At 32.4% G+C, this 22,169-nt stretch overlaps 1 protein-coding gene across 2 annotated transcripts in view; it reads right to left on the minus strand.

Moving 5' to 3' along the window:
- The window catches only part of LOC118186795 (succinyl-CoA:glutarate CoA-transferase), a 48,015-nt gene extending 27,347 nt beyond the window's left edge, over positions 1–20,668 (minus strand). Inside the window, exons 1-4 of one of the 2 annotated variants that reach the window (XM_035356941.2) lie at positions 20,377–20,668; positions 13,657–13,720; positions 10,598–10,671; positions 6,294–6,379 (exon numbers count right to left, since the gene is read on the minus strand). In XM_035356941.2, the coding sequence (XP_035212832.1) occupies positions 6,294–6,379; positions 10,598–10,671; positions 13,657–13,720; positions 20,377–20,449 (297 nt within the window). In that variant the 5' untranslated portion in view covers positions 20,450–20,668. The remainder of the gene's footprint in view (positions 1–6,293; positions 6,380–10,597; positions 10,672–13,656; positions 13,721–20,376) is intronic. The other variant, XM_035356942.2, reaches the window with a different exon arrangement.
- Positions 20,669–22,169: the final 1,501 nt, after the last annotated feature.

The following is a 22,169-nucleotide window of genomic DNA, read 5'->3' on the forward strand; positions in this document are numbered from 1 at the left end:
TCATGCCAAACTCAAAAGGAGCTCACCAAAACCTTGGGAGTGACTCAATAAGCAATTTCAAAGCATATCAAAGCCATGGGTATGGTACAAAAACAAAGAAATTGGGTTCCGTATGAAGCCAAGAGACGCCGAACGCCGTTTTTTCACGTGCGGACAACTCCTTCAAAGGGAAAATCGAAACGGGTTTTGCATCAAACTGTGACAGGTGATGAAACATGGATCACGACGACAACCTAAAGTGCAAAAAATCATGGGATAAGCCCAACCATGCACCAACTTCAACGGGCAAACTGAATACTCATGGCAAGAAGCTAATGCTGTGCATCTGGTAGGGTCAGCTCGGAGTGATCTATTATGAACTACTCCAGCCTTATGAAACCCTCACTGGAAAATGTTACAAACAACAATTGATGCAAATGAGCCAAGCATTGAAGCTCAAATGCCCCCACTAAGCCAAAAGACATGACAAAGTGATCTTTCAGCATGACACCTGCTCACCCACCTCCTGCAAAAATTGTTAAGGGAACTTTGGAGGTGCTTCAATGGAATCTCCTACTCCACCTACTGTATTCACCAGACACTGCTCCTTTTGAATTTCGCTTGTTCCGGTCGATGAGTCATGACCTGGCTGAGCAACACTTCATACAAAGAAGCCAAAAATTGGGTCTCTTGGATCTCCTCAAAAGATGAGGAATTTTTTAAACGCAAAATCTGTATGCTACCTGAAAGATGAGGAAAAGTCATAGCTAACAATGGACAATACTTTGAATAAAATACATTCTTCCAATTTCTCTGAATAAAGCTTCAAAGTTACCAAAAAAATGCTCAAAGCTTATTTGTACACCCAATATATTTTATAACATCTGTTGTCTGATCGATGTTATTTATATTTACAGGAAAATTATGAATTATTTATTAATGAAATATTTTTCACGGTCAACCCTGCTCATGTCAGAACTAGGACAGTGACCTTGCTATGGACAACCCTCCTCTGCAAACAAAAGGATCTATTAAAAGATGCTATCCCTGAAAAGACATGTTACACAATTCAGGAACGATCAAACAAACTGAATGTTCTAGTAGATGATCAACTGAAGAAGACTGGGAATTTAAGCCACTATACTGTATGGGGTATCCCATATTTTAACAGATCAGAGTTGCTTACATGAATTTTGGCATGTGATTATTTGCTGAAATGACATAAAGAAGGTCCTTTTTTTTAAAGGCTCATTATTGAAGATAAGAAATGGATACTCTATACCAATGTAACAAGGAATCATGCAGTAAGCCAAATTAATCTCATTTAGCAACATTGAGAAGGGACTGCATCCTAAAAAAGCAATGTGGTACGGTGGACTACAAATAAACAGTATACAGTACAAAGTCCATAATCCAGACTCATCGGGACTTCGACGATTCCGGATTATAGATCATCAATTTAAATCTGGTAAGATGCAATGCAGAAATTATCCAATTAAAAATACGAAACCTAATTTATGAAATAAAGAGCAATTATGATCTAAAGGGTATCAAAATTTACAAAAAAAAGCTTAATATTTATTTGCTTACTTTATTACACATTTCTTTCAATGTAAGTTGTTTAAGTTGTTATAACTAGGTGATTTTTTAATTTGGTTAACCAACCTGTTGAATATGTGCACTCAGTGTTTAAGTTCATTTCTTCATGAAATACTTTGGCTTGAGCCATTAGCATCAGACCCGTCAATGGCACGCCCTCGCCGCGACGCTGTCTGACCCATTCAATCATCACTTTGTCATGATCGTCACATTTAGCATAACAAACACTTTTTCTGTTATTCATTGCAAGTAGAGTGACGGAATCTACAAAAAATTCAAAAAGTTTCTTTTTCTTTTTGCTTATGTCATACACAGTTGACTTTCCAATGTAATACTCCTCGCATAATTTTGAGATGCATATGCCTTTATCCATTTTTTGCAGCAATTCCACTTTTTGTTTGATAGACATTGAAACATGCTTTTGCTTTGTAGATCCTTTGGCAGCTCCAGAATTGGAAACTCTTTTTGACGTAATCAGAAGTTCAAGCTTAATTTTTATAAAATTGCTCTAACAGTCTGCAAAAAATAATAAGCCAGATCTAATTAGAAGATTAAGGAACAGCGCAATCTGCAACATTAACTAAAATGCCTTAGTATCAGTAAAGATAATTTTAGCCTAGCTTATACCATCCGTTATACATTAAACATGCAAGCGTAAACACATTACACACATGCGTAAAGCGTACAAAAAAAAAGTTTGTGGCTTGGAGGTACGGATTACAGATCATTCCGGATAATGGACGTCTGGATTACGGACTTTGTACTGTATTATGATTTGTTGCTACAAAATCAGACAATAAATTCAGGAAAATAGTCTTCTCAAATGGCATTTTTAAAGCAGAAATTCAAGCAAAGCACTCGCAACCGACCAAATGTCAAGGCCTTGTCTTCTATCATGACAACGCTCAGTCTCACATTTTAGTTGAATATCAGACAAAGACTTACTGAGTGTGGTAGGATTTTTCGTACCACTCCACATATTCAATAGATCTTGCCCCCTCAAATTTTCATCTCTTCAGGTCATTTCAAAATTCCTTGAGCTCACTTCTTTGAACAGTCACACAGCACCTTATTTACAAATACCTAATGAACTAATGATTTTTTTTTTTTTTTAACAGCAGTTTTTCAGCTGCTGAAAATATAGCAAAAAGTCACATAATAAAATGCTGCTGGTGATTCAGTGAGATTTCTGTTTTGCGTTGCTAATTTATCATCAAAACACTGCAAATTCTTCCCGATGACCCAATACAAGCTAAGATTATTGATACTTTAATGTTACTGAATATTTCAATAAATTCACCTCCTATAATAATAAACAACCTAAAAATAATTACATTTTAATCACACACAAAAAAAAAGACAATTGAAAATCATAGCCTGCATAGATTTGTCAATTATTTTTTAGAGTGCCAAAAAAAAAATTTTATTACAAATGTTTACTTACGGGGAAAAATGCATAAATAAAATTGAATGTACATATTTAAAATGACTTTATGAAAGGAAGGGTAAAAGCAAATGATTTAATAACCATCAAACATCATAACCTATAAAGAGTAAAATCATTTTTATATAATTCTTGAAAAATCTGATAGTGTATATTAACTAGATAACAAATTAAGTACTTCAAGTAAAAAAAATTAATTTAAACTACAAAACATAACAAAATATGATTAAATCACAAGCAGTGCATGCATACATATTCATATTATAATAACAACTGAACTATAGCTACAAACAAAAAAACTTGGAATTTACATAAAAAAAATATATACAGTCAAAAGTCATTGATCCGGACTTATCGGAAATTAAGCGATTCCGGATTATCGATTTTTCCGGATAATCGATCATCAGTTTAAATCTGGTAAGATGGCATGCAGAAATTATAAAATTAAAAAAAAAAAAACCGTAATTTATGAAATAAAGAGCAATTATGATCTAAAGGGTATCAAAATTTACAAAAAGAAAAAGCTAAATATTTATTTGTTTACTTTATTAAACATTTCTTTCAATGTAAGTTGTTTAATTTGCTTCATTTCATGTGATAATACTTTCTCTTTAATTCTATTAAACAGACACAATTTCTTGTTTAGTTAAGTTCCCCTGTTCAAGTCCTATAATTGCTGTGTCGATAATACCGACTAATTTGTCAATCGAAATTTTTTCGTTTTCAATAACCTCTGAGTCACTTTCTTCACTATCGGAAGCGAATTATGATGACGAGGAACTTGATTTAAATCATATCAAAGACCAAGTACATCGAGATGAAATACTACATTTAGTAAGGAATTATAAGCCGAATAAAATAAAAACATCTGCCCTGAAGACAAGGATAGTGCTGACAAATCAACTTCCAATTCATTGCGTACTGCGGCATCCCCCCCCACACCACCGCAGAGCAGCGTGAAATGGATAAACAGATTTCGGAATGGTTAGAGAAACAAAGGATATGCCTTTATCCATTTTTTTGCAGCAATTCCACTTTTTGTTTGATGGACATCGAAACATACTTTCGCTTTGTAGATCCTTTGGGAGCTCCAGCATCGGAAATTCTATTTGACATAATCGAAAGTTCAAGCTTACTTTTATAAAATTGCTCTAACAGTCTGAAAAAAATAATAAGCCGGATCCAATTCGAAGATTAAGGAACAACGCAATCTGCAACATTAACTGAAATAGATAATTAGATAATTTTAGCTTATATCGTACGTTATACGTTAAACGCGCATGCGTAAACGTATTATGCGCATGCGCACATGTATATTCGCAGCCGTAAAGGTCTTACGCGCACGCGTAAACGCCTATGCGCAGAAAGTTTTTAGCTTTGAGGTCCGGATTATGGGTGTCCGAATTAACGACTTTTGACCGTAGTCAATTCCAGGGGAAAGAAGCTTGAAATGATAAAACTGAAGTTCATATTTTTACCACTTCCCCTCTAACTTCTAATTCTGTAATCTATAACTACCCAGAAATGTTCTTAGCTCTTGAAACATTTCTTGGGTAGAGGCTTTGTGAGGATGACTGACAGTTGTTTTTCACTAACAATGAACACAATATTAAGATCACCATTTAAGAACTTTTCATAGATAAACTGATGCCTAATATCAATATGCTTTGTTTGCTTCTGAAATTCTGGATTCTTAAATGGACAGCACTGGCATTGTCAACTTTCAATGTGGAAATATTATTTAAGGGAACACTTAATGTCATCAAATAACCATTTCAGCAGATGATTTCTTTAGCAGCCTTACTAGCTGTAACATACTCAGCCTCAGTGGTACTAAATAAAATGCAAATTGCAATTGGTGACTTGTGCAACTTATTGCTCCTCTACCCTATTTAAACATAGCTTCAGACACTGACATTCTGGTTGTTGGATTACTTGCATAATCTGCATCAGAATATGCTTCCAGATTCCTAGACTGAAATCTATATTTGAATAAAATTCAAAATTAGTTGTTTCTTTTAAATAAATATTTAAACACTCGCAAATGCTTCAGGTCAACCTTATTTAAAAATTATGAGCAAAGAAACATAGAAAACCAATATTGTGTTGGGTAGCAAATATTATACACATTATGCTACCTACAGCTTACCTGTAAGATGTGTTTTCTGAAATTATCATTACAGCATCTTTCATAAAGTGGCCATTTTCATAAGTGTACATGTGTGGCTGGCATCATTCACATGAAATTTCTGCAATAGCTTGTTAGCATAATTTTGCTGAGTGATGAAGGTATTATCATTTTTCAGCCTTTTTTATTTCTAAGCTAAGAAAGTATTCTGCTTCTTTGTATATATTGCTTTGAATTCCTACTGCAATTTCAATAAAAATTACCCCCCTCCCTTTTTTTTCTAATTTCTCGAATAATAGCAAGAAGACATATATACTGCTAATAACAATCTCAGCTGTTTATCATAAGCATGAGTTAACCTTGCTTTCCTTCAGACCATACCATTCTAGAAATTCTTCGAATCCATTATTCCAACACATTAATGATTGCTTTAGTTCACTGAAACTTTTGATCAGTCAACAAACTCGATCGGAATTGCCGTCATAGCCTTCTGCTTGAAGCATATAAGTTTCCTCAGTTTACAATCCATACAAAAATGTAGATTCAACATCAAATTGTACCCTCAAGTATACCGTCAAAGTTTATTCTTTCATTTGCAGAAATACTTACTATATAAGTAATGGTTTCAAAGCAAGCAACAGGGCCTAAATATTTCAAAGTAATCAATATCCTCCTTTTTGGAAAGAATCTTGGCATAAGATAAGCACTACATACCCATTTACATGCAGTGGCTTTCTTCCTTCTGGTTCTTCTGTCAGGTACATCTGTCAGATGTCTCACTGTCTGATAAAGTTTTCTGTTCATCTTCTATTGCAGCCTACTACATTCACATTATTTGATTTCATTGTGCATTCAACAACACTCTCAGGTGGTTTTATTTCTTGTCGAACTCTTTTTACTTTTCTTATTTGGATCAAACTCGCTCATAGTGTTATCTGGTGGTATTCAGTGCACTATTACTTAGAGACAGTTGTCGTTTGACTTCAACAATTATTAATGTTAAAGGTCATTAAAAGGTAATCTTAATATCTAACCAAATAAAAAAACCAAACAAAGGACTATAATTTCAGTTCAAAGGAGTAAAAAATAAATAAAAAGAAATAAATAAAAGAAATGATGATCATATTTTTTACAAAAATAAACCTTTTTGTTCCTGTTAACTGACATGAAGTAGGCACTTTCTCCATTCAGAAAAGGTGGGCCCCAATTTCTTGTTTCATCACCACCATCTATATTAAAATTGATAATAGAAAAATTCATTAATTAATAAAAAGGTTTTAATTTCTTTAAATTATTCTTCAAGTGCTCATTTTCCAATATTGAATTTTTATATAAATTTAAGAGTTATTTTGTTTTTGGGTTTTTAGTTCCGACTGCCTAAAGTAATCTTTGCATTTGTATATATACGTAGCAGGCCCGGTGGTGCAGTGGTTAGCGCATCTCGCAGCAGCACCACAGGTTCAGTTTCGATTCCCAGGCTGGGCAAGGTCAACTCAGGCTTTCATCCCTTGATTTCCATCATTTGGGTCGATAAAATGAGTACCAAGTTCACTTGGGAACTAAACACTTGGGGTCCTGTGACAAGCTGACCACTTGTTTAGAGCATATGCTTACGCACCCCAAGGCCCACGGTCAAGAAAGCAGATTATGGGCACTGCAGGCCTTGGCCCACTAGGGCTGTTATGCCACTGTTTTTTATTTATTTATTTTTTTTTAGTTTACATATATGTAGAGAGATATCTATTTTAATAATTCAACAATGAAAATAAAACTTCTCTATATAAATACAGACTACTTAATTTTCAGGTATAATAATAAATCAATTATCAGAACTGAAAATTGATGAGTGAATGAAAACTAATCTGTCAATTATCAGAATTGAAAATCGATCCTAGACCATCAGCCACTCATGTGCAAATTAAAATTGACCACCCTTTCTTATAGAAATATCATATACTGGATAATCATTTTCTGCTCTTAAATTTGCCTGCCCTTATGATAAAAACCATCTCCCCTGCAACTAGGATTAGCCCTGATTATTAAAATAAACAATTTTCATTTAACGGAATACAGACTTCTTTCACAACTACATTTCTACATAGCAGCCAAGTGTTAAAAGCCACTGAACACTGGTAGTCCAGTCTGGGATTCAAGTCCTAGCAAACAGGCCGGCTGCATCGGCATTTTCATGGTTCACAGTGAAATGTTCATATACAGCATTTCTTAATGCCTCTTTTTTACAATGTTTTTGCATGACAACTGTACATAAGAACAGAATAAGACTCTTTTCCTCCAAAGAAATTTTAAACTGATTTAAAATGAATTCTGAAGAGAATTTTTCCTGGTGTCTGTACGTACGTACATACGTGTGTATCTCGCAAAACTCAAAAATGAGTAGTCTCAAAACGTTGAAATTTTGTATATAGAACTGCTATAACATGTAGATGTGCACCTCGTATTTTGATTGCAATCGGCCGCACCAAACATATATAAATATATTTACATATACATCCTCCCTGTTACATGGCTCAATGATCTCAGTTTCTTTACTCTTACATGTTAGTAAATTGTGCAATTTTTGCTTTAAAAATGATTGAATTATGTTGTTCTTATCTTCCGGTTAAGGTTTGCCTTTAGGAAATCTGCAAGCAATATTTGTAGAATTATCAACAATTTAAAAGCTGTTTAAGTGTGATTAAGCCTAATTTTTAAATAACATGGCAGACATATTTGTTTACATTTGAAACAGCGGAATAGTAGATTTGTTGCCAATCTAGAGAGACTAAGCTTCGCAACAACAAAGATAATGCCTTCATTTATTATTGCGAATTAAATCATGCTTAATCCTGTCTGAATTTTTTTTGAGGAAATAAGTGTTTGAGATTTACTTCGTAATTTTTAATATAGATATTTTGAGTTTTTATGTATTTTTGTCTTGTCGCAAAGTGAGAATTGAATTAATTGAATGAGAAATACTAAATCATCTGTGAAAAACTGTTTCTTTTTTGTTTTGTTTGCTTAATTTCTTTTATACATAATTCTAGATTTATTATAGCATTTGAATAGAACATGTGGCAATGATTAGGTAATTCTTCAAATGATATCAATTTTGTGCATTCTGAGTTATAATATGAACGAAATATAATGCTGTTAAGTGAACCTAGCACCACAATGTCACTATGATTAACAAATACAGTCAAAAGTCATTAATTCGGACACCCATAATCCGGAATGATCTATAATCCGGACCTCAAAGCTACAAACTTTCTGCGCATGCGTCACTTTGACACATGCGCGTAAGACCTTTACCGCTGCGAATATGCATGTGCGCGTGCGCAAAATACGTTTACGAATGCGCGTTTCATGTATAACAGACGGTATAAGCTAAGCTAAAATTATCTAATTCAGTTAATGTTGCAGATTGCGTTGTTCCTTAATCTTCGAATTGGATTCGGTTTATTATTTTTTGCAGATTGTTAGAGCAATTTTATAAAAGTAAGCTTGAACTTTCGATTATGTCAAATAGAATTTCTGATATATATTTACTAATATGTAAAGGATCTACAAAGCGAAAGTTTGTTTCGAAGTCTACATATTAAACAAAAAGTGGAAATGCTGCAAAAAATGGATAAAGGCATATCCTTTGTTTATCTAAACTTTAACGCTTGTTTATCTTTAGCACGGCGGCGCGCAATGAATTGAAAGTTGATCTGTCAGCACTATCCTTATCTTCAGGGCAGATGTTTTTATTTTATTTGGCTTATAATTCCTTACTAAATGTAGTATTTCATCTCGATGTACTCCATCATTGATAAGATTTAAATCAAATTCCTCGTCATTATAATTCGCTTCCGATAGCGAAGAAAGTGACAGAGGTTATTGAAAACGAAAAAATTTCGACTGACAAATTAGTCGGTATTCTCGACACAGCAATTATAGGACTTGAACAGCGGAACTTTGTAACTGAACAAGAAATTATGTCTGTTTATAGAATTAAAGAGAATGTATTATCACATAAAAAACGAAGCAACTTAAGTAACTTACATTGAAAGAAATGTTTAATAAAGTAAACAAATAAATATTAAGCTTTTTTTTTTTGTAAATTTTGATACCCTTTAGATCATAATTGTTCTTTATTTCATAAATTATGGTTTCATATTTTTAATTTTATAATTTCTGGATGCCATCGTACCAGATTTAAACTGATGATCTATAATCCGGAAAAAGCAATAATCCGGAATCGCCGAAGTCCCAACGAGTCCGGATTAACGACTTTTGACTGTATAGTGAATTTTAAAGAGTGGATTTATTGTATTGTGGTTTATGCGCTATCGACAAAGTAGATTTAATTCAATCCAATAAGTTTAAACAAAATGAAAGAAATAACGCAAATAATTTAATATTCCATACAAGGAAGTCATGTGGTGTACACATCAGTTTTTTCTTTTTGTAAGAAAACTTTAAAGTAGCTATTCCAATCTATTGTCGTATTATGGGTAATTTCTAATTGAAGTTAGCAAAATTCAGTCAATGTCGATTCTGGATATCACAGGCAGATAAAATGAATGGCACTGTGAAAAGGAAGACGCAAGTCTTCAAACCATGTTTAGTTTTCAATCACCCCCTTTTTTTTTTTCATAGCAAGATAGTACATAACAACAACATATAGGAGCTTTGCTTGAGTCTAAAATTTAACTTCATCAGATGATTTTGAGAACAAATTATATTGCTATGAGTTATTCCTTTGTCCTGGAAGAATCTTAAGGCATCCCTTTGGTCATTAGGTAATTGCCAACTTGTGTAATCCACCATACTCAAAACAATGGCAAAATATGGCAAAAAATAACGAGTGATGATATTTCAAACGAGAACTAGAAATCTCGAGCCACGATATTTCAAACGCTAATTCTCGAGCCACAATATTTGTTGTAGCATTGTTTTCTAATTTTTTCTTCATTTTTAACAGACCCCGCTCTAACAGACTAGTACCCTTTTTCTTTATGGTGTTGCATTTTGGATGGCCAGCAGTGTATCATTTAATTTTAGAATTTTTATAGTAATTATTTAAAAGAATATTACAATACCTGCTTAAAGCTTGTTAACAATAAAAAAGAATAATTTTTTAAAAAATTCGTTAAATTATAATAAATCTCAAGGTTTGACAAAAGACTTCTGTCAGATTTTTCCCTCACAAATTTATTCTACAGCAGAGAGAAATAGTTTATTGTATAAATATCAATTAATTTCTTCTGAATATATCATGATAATGTCTTCTTTATATTAACTACCATCTTAACATAATAACTAAAATATATTACTAGAAATATTTGTTGTTGTTACTAATGCTCACTTGTCTGACCTATAACTATAAATAATTTTAACCCTTAACAGTTGGTAAATATTATGATATATTTTCCAAATTCTCTTTGAATAAAAAATTACAGTACCTGGATTTTCTACTTTAATAACTTCAGCTCCTAAGTCACCCAAGATCATAGTGCAGAAAGGTCCTGCTAAAATGCTGCAAACATATAAATTTTCAAATAGCAGTATATTATTTACTAACAAGATCCAGATGAATTAAAACACCAGTAAAAATATTCTACTTTAATTACAAAAGATTCTAAAAAAGAAATAACGATGAACCAAACAATATAATGGAAACTAGTACATTAGACTGGAATTTAAAATTCATTCTGCTCCTGGCATTAAATTTAATAATTTTAACCACAAGCATTCAAAATGTTGCCACATATTGTAACCGGAAAATTAAGTGCACTGAGCATCAAAAATGTTGAAAACTGAAGTTGATAAATAATAAATATCAAGGAGTATCATTTCAGAACATCAATTGAACATGTGCCACCATCTGTTGGTGGAAAAGCAAACAGCAGTACTACATTCTTGAAATGAGTAATTAACATACAGACTTTGATAAACAGTTTTTGGTGTTCTAACCACATTTTCAATTGTAGGGTTATAATCAAAAAATTTTTTATATTGCCAGGCAGGGTGATTTTTTCATCTTTTTTAAGAAGTTGCACATAGCGATTAAGATATCATGTACGTTAGTCACTTTTAAATCAGAACAAACCTATGTGTTTCTCTTGTACCAGGCAGAATTCAGAATGTTATATAGAACTTTATTTTGAAAAACATCTAATTCCCAGCAATACGTTTTTATAGCTGTTGCTCAGGTAGGAACAACATACAGTAGGGGAGGTCTTATTAGACTCAGACACAACATACAGTCAACTTTGAGATGTAGTTTAGATTTTCTACCAATAAAGCTGTATATTAACATGAATGAAGTATTAACTTCAATATTCAAAGTTGAAGTTATATGCTTTTTAAAACTGAGCTGACTGCCTATTACGGATTCCTAAACAATTACAGTCCCTCAGAAGAAGAATATTATTATCAACCATAATATTCAAAATTGACTCTACCATTTTTCTGTATTTTCAGTACAGAACTGCACAGCATTAGCTGGTAAGAACAACAACAGTACGGCAGGTCAGTACGGTAGTAAAATACTAAATTTAACTTTCTATAATTTGCACCAATATGCAGTTATAGATGATGAACAATATAATGGAAACTACAATCTGCAGCTATGTTCATATGCAGTTAAAGTTTATGAATTGCCAACTGCAGATTCATAGGCTTGGTTAAAATTATAGTGTCATCAGCATATTTCATGACTTCCAATTACAGAGACAAGCTCTTGATGTAAAATACTGAAAAGTATTGATTCTAGGATTGAACCTTGGAGAACACTTGCATTTATGACATGCTTGTGTGACAAAGTATCTTCACATGTAAGTTTCTTCATAGGTCCTCCTTTTTAGGTAGGAATTTAAAAAGTTTGAAAACACTGAAAGGAAGATGAAAAGTAGGAAGCTTGTGAATCAGTCCTTTGCGGAAAACATGGTGTTATCTCAGAGATAAAAAATGCACTGTGATTGCAGATTTTTAAATATATTTATCAATGATATTTCTAACAGTAATGAATATATGATGAAGTAGTAATACAAACCCCACAAGAGCTAAATTAAGTAGAGCTCAGAAGATACAGTACAAAGCCCTTAATCCGGACATCCATAATCCGGACCCCAAAGGTACAAACTTTCTGTGCATGCGTAACGTTTACACATGCACATAAGACCTTTACACACACGCATATGCATTTACGCATGCATGTTTAATGTATAACGGACGGTATAAGCTAGGCTAAAATTATCTAATTATCTATTTCAGTTAATGTTGCAGATTGCGTTGTTCCTTAATCTTCTAATTGGATCCAGCTTATTATTTTTGGCAGACTGTTAGAGCAATTTTATAAAAGTAAGCTTGAACTTTCAATTATGTCGAAAAGAGTTTCTGATTCTGGAGCTGCCAAAAGATCTACAAAGCGAAAGCATGTTTTGATGTCCATCAAACAAAACATGGAATTGTGTAAAAAATTGATAAAGGCATGAAGGAAATGACAGAGAGGTTAGTGAAAATGAAAAAATTTCGATTGACAAATTAGTCGGTATTCTCGACACAGCAATTACAGGACTTGAACAGTGGAGCTTTGTAACTGAACAAGAAATTATGTCTGTTTATATAATTAAAGAGAAAGTATTATCACATAAAACGAAGCAACTTAAACAACTTACATTGAAAGAAATGTTTAATAAAGTAAACAAATAAATATTAAGCTTTTTTTTTTTTTTTTTGTAAATTTTGATACTCTTTAGATCATAATTGTTCTTTATTTCATAAATTACGGTTTCATATTTTTAATTTTATAGTTTCTGCATGCCATCTTACCAGATTTAAACTGATGATCTATAATCCGGAATCGGCAATGTCCCGACGAGTCAGGATTAACAACTTTTGACTGTATAAGAGGGCAAACATGGTCTCAAAATCAGACAGCATTCCATGCAATAAAAGCTCTAGGTATGCCACTGATGGGCAATGTTATTGATAGATTACACAGTGTTTTGACATGTGTATGCAGCTATCCTGTGCAACATTATTTAGGCTGATTCAGATGTTTGACTGATACAAGAATATTTCTGTAGCACTGTTTTTGAAACCATGGAAGATGCAAAGAGCAGTATCTTTTTTTTTTCGGGAGGGAGGGGGGGTAAGAGGATGTAAAAATTTCAGAAACTGTTCAACATCATTGAGGAACATTCTGTTCTCAGATTTAAAAAAAAATTTATGGGGAATTTGTTTTGAAGCTTAACCATGGCATAGATAGGTACATTAAGGAGACACCAAAAAACTTCCCTGAGTACAGCTTAAAAAATTAGTGCTTTGTTGAGATAAGTATATTCAATTACATGGGAATTATGCTGAAAAACTGCATTGTAATACTGATGAAAAAAAATTTATACCACATGCCCCAGTACTTTGAAAGCACATATCTTGAAAATAAATTTTTTCCCCTTTAATATTGAAGTATTTTTGCACTTAGATGCATACTATAAACAAACAACATTTTACATACCGTGTCAAATCCAAAATACGTATACCTGAGAGAGGACCATCAAACTGCACATTCTGAATATTACCTACCGAAGTAGAAAAATAATTTTTAGCTCCTTCAAAAATATATTTAGTTTATTAAAAGCAGATATATTATTGATCATAGTAAGAATAATACTGCAAACATTTACAAAAGTTACAAAATACAATACTTGCACATTATCTTGTCAACCATGAAAATTAGCAGAAATCCTGCCAAATTTATGCCCATCATTCAAGTGGAGGTTTGATTCACACAATCATTAATCATTCTTTATTTAATTAAATAATAAACAGATATATATTACAGATATAGCATACAAAAGAGTAAATAAGCAGGAGTTAATAAGTTTAATCTTATAAACACATTTACTGAAATTTATACTAATCATTTCGGCAGACGAAACTTCCATTTGGCATTTAAATAGCAGCTAAACAGTCATCTTTTTTGCAAAGTAGGCACTATATAAATTCTTTTAAATATGAACTAAGTGATGTCATGCGGCTGCACAACGATTTTTGTAGTGCCATTTTTCCAAACCTCAGAATCTTCCAATAGGTATATTCACCAGTATAACTAATACCATACTTTGAAAATACTCTACTGCTTGCTATTTTGCAAAAGCAAAGTTAATTTTTTTTTTTTTTTTTTTTTTTTCAAAATACAAGAGGAAAACAGAAACAGCAATTAATTTATATTCAACTTTGGAAAAACTAAACTGGCTTCCTCAGCATTGTAGTAACACCAAATTAAAGTGAAGATCTTCTTAGTTTGTTACAACATACACTTATGTATTATTGACAATACATCTCACTATTTGGCAATATTTTTTGCTCCTTAGATGTATAAGAAAATATATAAATACTCAAAATACTTTTACAAATTTATTCAGTTGTTGCAAAATACAGTCAAAAGTCGTTAATCCGGACTCGTCGGGACTTAGACGATTCCGGGTTATCGATTTTTCCGGATTATAGATCATCAGTTTAAATTTGGTAAAATGGCATGCAGAAATTATAAAAGTAAAAATATGAAACCGTAATTTACGAAATAAAGAACAATTATGATCTAAAGGGTATCAAAATTGACAAAAGAAAAGCTTAATATTTATTGGTTTACTTTATTAAACATTTCTTTCAATGTAAGTTGTTTCAGTTGCTTCGTTTTTTATGTGATAATACATTCTCTTTAATTCTATAAACAGACATAATTTCTTGTTCAGTTACAAAGGTCCGCTGTTCAAGTCCTATAATTGCTGTGTCGAGAATACCGACTAATTTGTCAATCGAAATTTATTCATTTTCAATAAACTCTGTCACTTTCTTCGCTATCGGAAGCGAATTATAATGACGAGGCATTTGATTTAAATCATATCAAAGGCGGAGTACATTGAGATGAAATACTACATTGAGTAAGCAATTATAAGCCAAATAAAATAAAAACATCTGCCCTCAAGATAAGGATAGTGCTGATAAATCAACTTCCAATTCATTGCACGCGGCGTTAAAGATAAACAAAGTTTAGATAAACAAACGTTTAAGTTTAGATAAACAAAGAATATGCCTTTATCCATTTTTTGCAGCAATTCCATTTTTTGTTTAATGGACTCCGAAAGATACTTTCGCTTTGTATATCCTTTACATATTAGTAAATATATATCGGAAATTCTATTTGACATAATCGAAAGTTCAAGCTTACTTTTATAAAATTGCTCTAACAGTCTGCAAAAAATAATAATCCGGATCCAATTTGAAGATTAAGGAACAACGCAATCTGCAACATTAACTGAAATAGATAATTAGATAATTTTAGCTTAGCTTATCCCGTCCGTTATACATTAAACGCACATTCGTAAACGTATTTTGCGCACGCGCACACGCAAATTCGCAGCGGTAAAGGTCTTACGCGCATGCGCCAACGCGACGCATGCGCAGAAAGTTTGTAGCTTTGAGGTCCGGATTATAGATCATTCCGGATTATGGGTGTCCGAATTAACGACTTTTGACTGTACTACATTTTTTTAAATATGCAATTATAAGAACTAATTACTAGAAATAATATTATTTCTAAAAGTTCTACAAGAAGGATACCAGAAATCTCTTACATTTGAGTACAACCAAACAAGAAATATAAAACAAAAACACAGTTTATTAGTATTTTATTTTTAGCCCAAAGGGCAGTAGCGCAGAAGGGATATTAATTTTGTTTTGGCATTTTGCATTGATTTACTATAAACGCCGATTCACTTTTTAAATTGTTGCCATCAAATATTAGAGGCCTGTACAGTACAAAGTCTTTAATCCGGATGTCCATAATCCGAACCTCAAAGCTACAAACTTTCTGCAGCATTTACACATGCTTTAATGTATAACGCTAGGCTAAAATTATCTAATTATCTATTTCAGTTAATGTTGCAGATTGCGTTGTTCCTTAATCTTCTAATTGGATCCGGCTTATTATTTTTTGCAGACTGTTAGAGCAATTTTATAAAAAGTAAGCTTGAACTTTCAATTATGTCAAAAAGAGTTTCCGATTCTGGAGCTGCCAAAGGATCTACAAAGCGAAAGTATTTTTGATGTCCATCAAACAAAAAGGGGAATTGCTGCAAAAAATGGATAAAAGCATATCCTTTGTTTCTCTACCCATTCCGAACCAAAATCTGTTTATCAATTTCACGCTGCTCTGGGGGGGGGGACGTCGTGGCACGCAATGAACAAGAAGTTGATCTGTCAGCAATATCCTCATCTTCAGAGCAGATGTTTTTATCTTTGGCTTATAATTCCTTACTAAATATAGTATTTCATTTCAATGTACTCCGTCTTTGATATGATTTAAATCAAATTCCTTGTCATTATAAATATCACGAATACACATCAAATAGTTTTCTGGTTGCAATTTTCTAATTTCGACTACATGTAATGTATGCTTTACACATGCGCATGTTGAAAGAAATGTTTAATATTTCTTTTTTTTTTTTTTTTTTTTTTTTTTTGTAAATTTTGATACCCTTTAGATCATAACTTCTCTTTATTTCATAAATTACGGTTTCACATTTTTAATTTTATAATTTCTGCATGTCATTTTACCAGATTTAAATTGATGATCTATAATCCGGAAAAACCCCTAATGTTGAATCGCCGAAGTCCCGACGAATCCGGATTAAAGACTTTGTACTGTATTTTATTTAAAGAAATTAAATAATGAAGAATCTGCATAAGTGTATGTATGTTTCTCGCATTGTGATAAAACGATGGTACCTAAAGCCATCAAATTTTGAATTACACACGAATATAGGCATATGGAAACCCAAATTTGGAATTTGTTTTATTATCTATTTTATATTTTGTAAAGCATTTATGAGTTTTTAATTAAGAAACTCAATGATTTCAAAGCAAGCAATGTCAACACTGTAAGGGAAAAAAACATTTTTATCTCCAGCATGCGAGACTGTGTATCGGAAATTCTAACGATATGCTCTTTTAAATATTTTGTGATACTGTTGTTGAATTGAATTTTATGGTTTAAGTGCAAAGAACATGATATTTAATAAATAAAGACAACACGCAAAACATTAAAAAAACACCCTTTTAGGCATAATATAAAATCTGAAAGCTTTCAGATTTTATTTATTTTTTACATTTATTATTTTTTAAAAAGTTATATAAATATTCCTATGATAAAAGTTCTACGTTTGTAGTATTTTTAAACGTTAGAAATGTATCATGCATAATTGATACATTCAAAACCATTAAAAAAAGAAAAATATTCAAGGCTATCTCCAAAGAACCTAATAAAAAAAGTCTACACCTGCATGTACAATGCTTATTTGAGGCTCAAAATAATTACTTTGAGTCTTCTAATAAGGAAAAAATTTTGCCCTAATTGGGCCAGGTTCGAATCCAAGAGTTTGGGTCTTTGTAAGTATATAGTGTCTCTGTGGCATGAGGGCACCTGAAATATGTGGAAAGCTGAAAGTCACTTAAGTGTTTGGTGATAAAAGAAGAATTATGGCAGACCATTAGCTCCATCAATACTAGGTGGGAACAGGGCAAAGTTGTACTGTCACCTCTATGGTATCCAAGGCCCATGCCAATAACAGATACAAAGCTATGCTCCAAATCACAATAAATTCTATAAGCTGATCTGATGATGTTACTGTCAGACAAGCGAGATCAGTCACAACAGCAGTACGGAAAAACTAAATCTTGAGGAATTACAGAATCATTTGGAATCCTTAAAACATAGATCCCTAAATCCTAGACCTACATCTTCTGATGCTACAATTAGACCCCTTTCAGAATGATCTGAGATAAAAAAAAATCTTAGAAAATTTACATTTGAGTATGAGAATCTGAAGGAAAATAAAAAGGGTTTAAATGATGAGCCCCTTCCTCCTTTTTTTCTAAATCTGGATAATCAGAGATATAAACAATGATTTTTCAGAACATTCATATTTATATCCTCAGCTATATGGTGCTTGTAATGAAGCTTTAATTATGTATTTGCTTTAACTGACAATGGGAAAACACTAATTTAATATTATAGTAAAAGCTTGCCTATCTGCCATTCAATTAACCATAAAGCTCAAGCAACCAAAATATTTCAGAATTGGGACTATTATCTATTATTTTCCAGTTTTAGTTCATTTATATAACTGGCTTCCAATATTCAATAAGATATTCTTTCATCACTGGATACGCATGAACTGCTATAAAATATACCTATTCTTTTAACAGATTTAAAATCAATTTATTAAAAAATTTTCTATCATAGATGATTTTTGCACTCTCTTTGGTTGATCTTTACAATATGGTAACTGGTAGTTTGGCGACATTTTGGAGGCGATAAAGGTTACTACCTGGGACTTTGGTAATAATGTGAGCAGTACTCAGTTCCGATTACGCATTATTTTGTGTGAGGGAAATGAGAGATCATGGGATATGTCATGTGATATTAACGGACGAATTACAGTTCTTTAATCGGAAAAGGGGGGAAATCGGGAAAAAATCTGGAAATTTTGTATTTGGCTTTATTCTGTGTTATGTGAAACAGTGTTCGTGAATTTTTGGATCCCATGGCCGTAACTAAAGTGAATTCGAAATGGGTATTTATGTATGTATTAATTTAATGTATGTGCTCATTTATATTTTAAGTAGTGTTTTTGAATTTAATTATATTTTAATTAAATGATAGGTATTTTGTGAATTTTATGTTTGTAGGAATTTGGTATACGTTTTAGTTGAAGTAAACGTGCATGGAAATAATTTAAATATCTGACACTAAGTATTTGTAATGGTTGCGGTATGAATTCGTTGGTGACGTGTATAATGTAATAGATGATTTAGAGGTAAAAGTTTTTGGATATTTCATTTATTTTATATGTGGAAATGTTCATATTTGGAAAGGGTAAATACTTTTTCGCGATCAGGTAATTTCATATATGTTCTTTTTACCGGGTTTAAAGATTGAGAAAATTGTCATGTATTTTCGTGAAACTTTTGTAATTTATGAGAAAAAAGCAGTGTACATGGATATAGTGAAGAGTGTGCGCAATGCCATTTTTGTGCAATTCTGGGATGTTTTCTTAAGTAAAAATAAGTCGGCGTGTACATGGTTTATGTGTATGTGTTATTTTGAAAAACGCGTTAAGGAGTATGGTATTGTGCACTTTTTCCCAATTTTGCAGTGAATATTTGTCATGATTAAGCAGTTTTGTTAGATAAAATTTCTAGCATAAGTGTAATTCGGCTAGTAGATTGTTGGAAGAAGTGTTCAGTAGATAAAAAGAAAAGAAACATGTCTTTACTTCGTGAAAACAAAATGGCGGCGGGAAAAAAGAATAGAGGTTTGCTGTAGGAGAGTTGGTCGCCAAATTTTCGCCAAAAAAAACGCCAAGTTACCATAATGTAAAGATCAACCCTCTCTTTAAATCATTAGGTTTCTAAACCAGTGCCTTAAAATTCATATACTGAACAATAATTTACAGCTAACAAATCAAAGCCATAATCCTGGTTAAAGATTTACGAATCGGAATGACTAAATTCTTAGCAGTACAATAATAATAAAAAAAAAAACTATTCACAAAACAAAAATTTAGCAATAAATTGATTTTAAAGCGTTTCGCAATTCAAAATAAATCCCCTCTACACACAACAAATGAACCTCACAACATATTAAAACTTCATTTTTGTATACATTCTTGTGCATTTCATAGCAGAAGAATGATAATCACATAAAAATTATTACGCTGTCATCGCAGTATTTGTATGTTTAATCTGAAACCTGGAGGTGTCACCTTGAAACGCGTAATAAATTTGCCCATGCTTTATGAATCAAAATGTATAGCAGTATATTCCAGCACAGTTATGCTCCTTAAAAAAATCAAAAACACAAATTCAGTGACCATAATAAAAGTGTTTGCTCATTCAGAGCTAGAACTAGCGCGTTAAACGGAAGCACTTTCGTAGAGAACGCCTTTAAAAGCATAATAAAAAAATAAATTGCTTAATTTAGCAGAAGAAAATAAGGCTTGAAAATAAAATAAAATCATTTTCGTTAATTATGAAATAACTCTTTTTCTTTTTCCTTCAGAAACTCCGTCATCATGTAGTTAATGTGTCAACCTATTCTGCAATCGGCTTGTCGGACAGGAACAAGAGATTTTAATACAGTAAGTTAAAAGACAATAGCATTAGGCAATACCTGAAGAAAATCTGTGAGAAATTTTAAGAAAATTCATCCCATATGTACAAAGTTTAACTACAAAAGAATGCATTTTGACGTCTTTTTGATGAAATGACTTTTTGAAGAATGAAATTTATTAAGATAGCAACACCATGTATATTAAGCTGATCAGGTAAACAGATGTGTTTCGCAAGGAGTTGTTACGTATCCGTTCCATCTTTCTGCCCGCAGAGCGAAAACTTAAGTTTAGATTTAAACGTTTGTTTTAGTTTCTTCAATTGCGCTAAAGTTCGTGTCAAACGCTTATTCACAAAGCCTAAGGCTCCTCTAAACCTTATATATAGGAGCCTTAACAAAGCCTACAGACCGTTCCTGCTGCTGTTTGCTCCGATTGGTTAAACAGGAAACGCAGGGTTACAGAACCTAGTGCTTGGCTGGCGACTTTTGGTTCATCGCCTTTACAATTTGTATTTGAGCGTCGTGTACCAAAAAGTGGGCATAATTTATCGGAGAAATCGCAGCTCAGCGGTAACGAGCGCAAGAAAAATCTCAAGCTTCTAGATCGCCGGTTCTATCCCCTCTCGTAGCTTTCATAAACTCTGCTTTGCACGGATTTATTTTTATTTTAACTTTATTGAATAACTTTGTTTTTTCGCCTTCGGGTGTGCTGTTAAAAATTAAAAGCCTTTATTTTTTCTATTTTTGTTAATTTTAATTTTTCTTATTTTTATTTACTGGTTTGTACTCTTTGTAGTAGGTACCAGTAGCAAGATTACTATCCAAGATCCCGAAAAGCATTTCAATAGAAATAGTGCATAATGGAATAAAATATAATTTTAGTTATACTTACTCATAATTTAGGTAAAAAAAAATAGGTATCCGACGCCCTTAAATGTTTACTGAATGTTTTCCTTTGGTTCATTTTTTTAATATTCCTTTATTTGTATAAATTAATACGCTATGGAAATTTACACAACAGAAATGATGAAAAAGTGCATATGCTATCTCCATGTAAACACCTTTTTCTTGTAAAACAATTACGTACTTTTAAAAGTTTAAATTCAAATACAAATAAACTATTAATAAGATCAGTAGGTTATTTAAAATATATTCCACACAATTCCTCTAAGCTTTCATTCATAAACTAAAAAAATATCGAATGAAATAACGTTTGTTTTGAGTTAATTACCACGCCTACAGGGCGATAACTCGCCATTCCAAATATGACCGCCATGCAGATGTTTCCTCCAATGAGAGCAGCCAGTAGAGAAATGGTCTATAAGCTTTGTGAATATGCGTGTCAAACTACCAGTGTTCGGCAACTTTACTTTAGCAACACAAATATTATAGATAAAACAGCAATTTGGAAAGACAATTCTTATAGATTCATTACGTACATGACGAAAACAAATCATAAGTTTCCTTTCTATATATGGCAATATCATTGTTGTTTTTTTAAAAAAAGGCAGCCATGAGAGAGTTAACGTTTTAAATATTGAAATAAATATTTTTGATTAAACAAAAGACTCATTTAATTAATTATGAATTTACACGCAACAAGACATTGTGGTGATGTACCATACTTCCGCCATTGTGAATAAGAGGGGTACTGTGACGTAATCAGACAACATTTCTTCCACTGCGCATGCGGTGCAATCACAATTTCGGTAATACCCACTAAATCGCCAAATTTAATTCCTGGTTACGGGTCCAAGAGAGGAAACGTATATACGAGCCCCGCGTATATTTTATCCCAACCCTATACTTTGCTGCCCTATACTTTGCTTCCTTAATTCTGCTGCCTGGTATCT

This window comes from Stegodyphus dumicola, chromosome 10 (assembly GCF_044657685.1).
Source record: "Stegodyphus dumicola isolate Sdum_Otavi_A_Nest chromosome 10, ASM4465768v1".
Lineage (NCBI taxonomy): Eukaryota > Metazoa > Arthropoda > Arachnida > Araneae > Eresidae > Stegodyphus > Stegodyphus dumicola.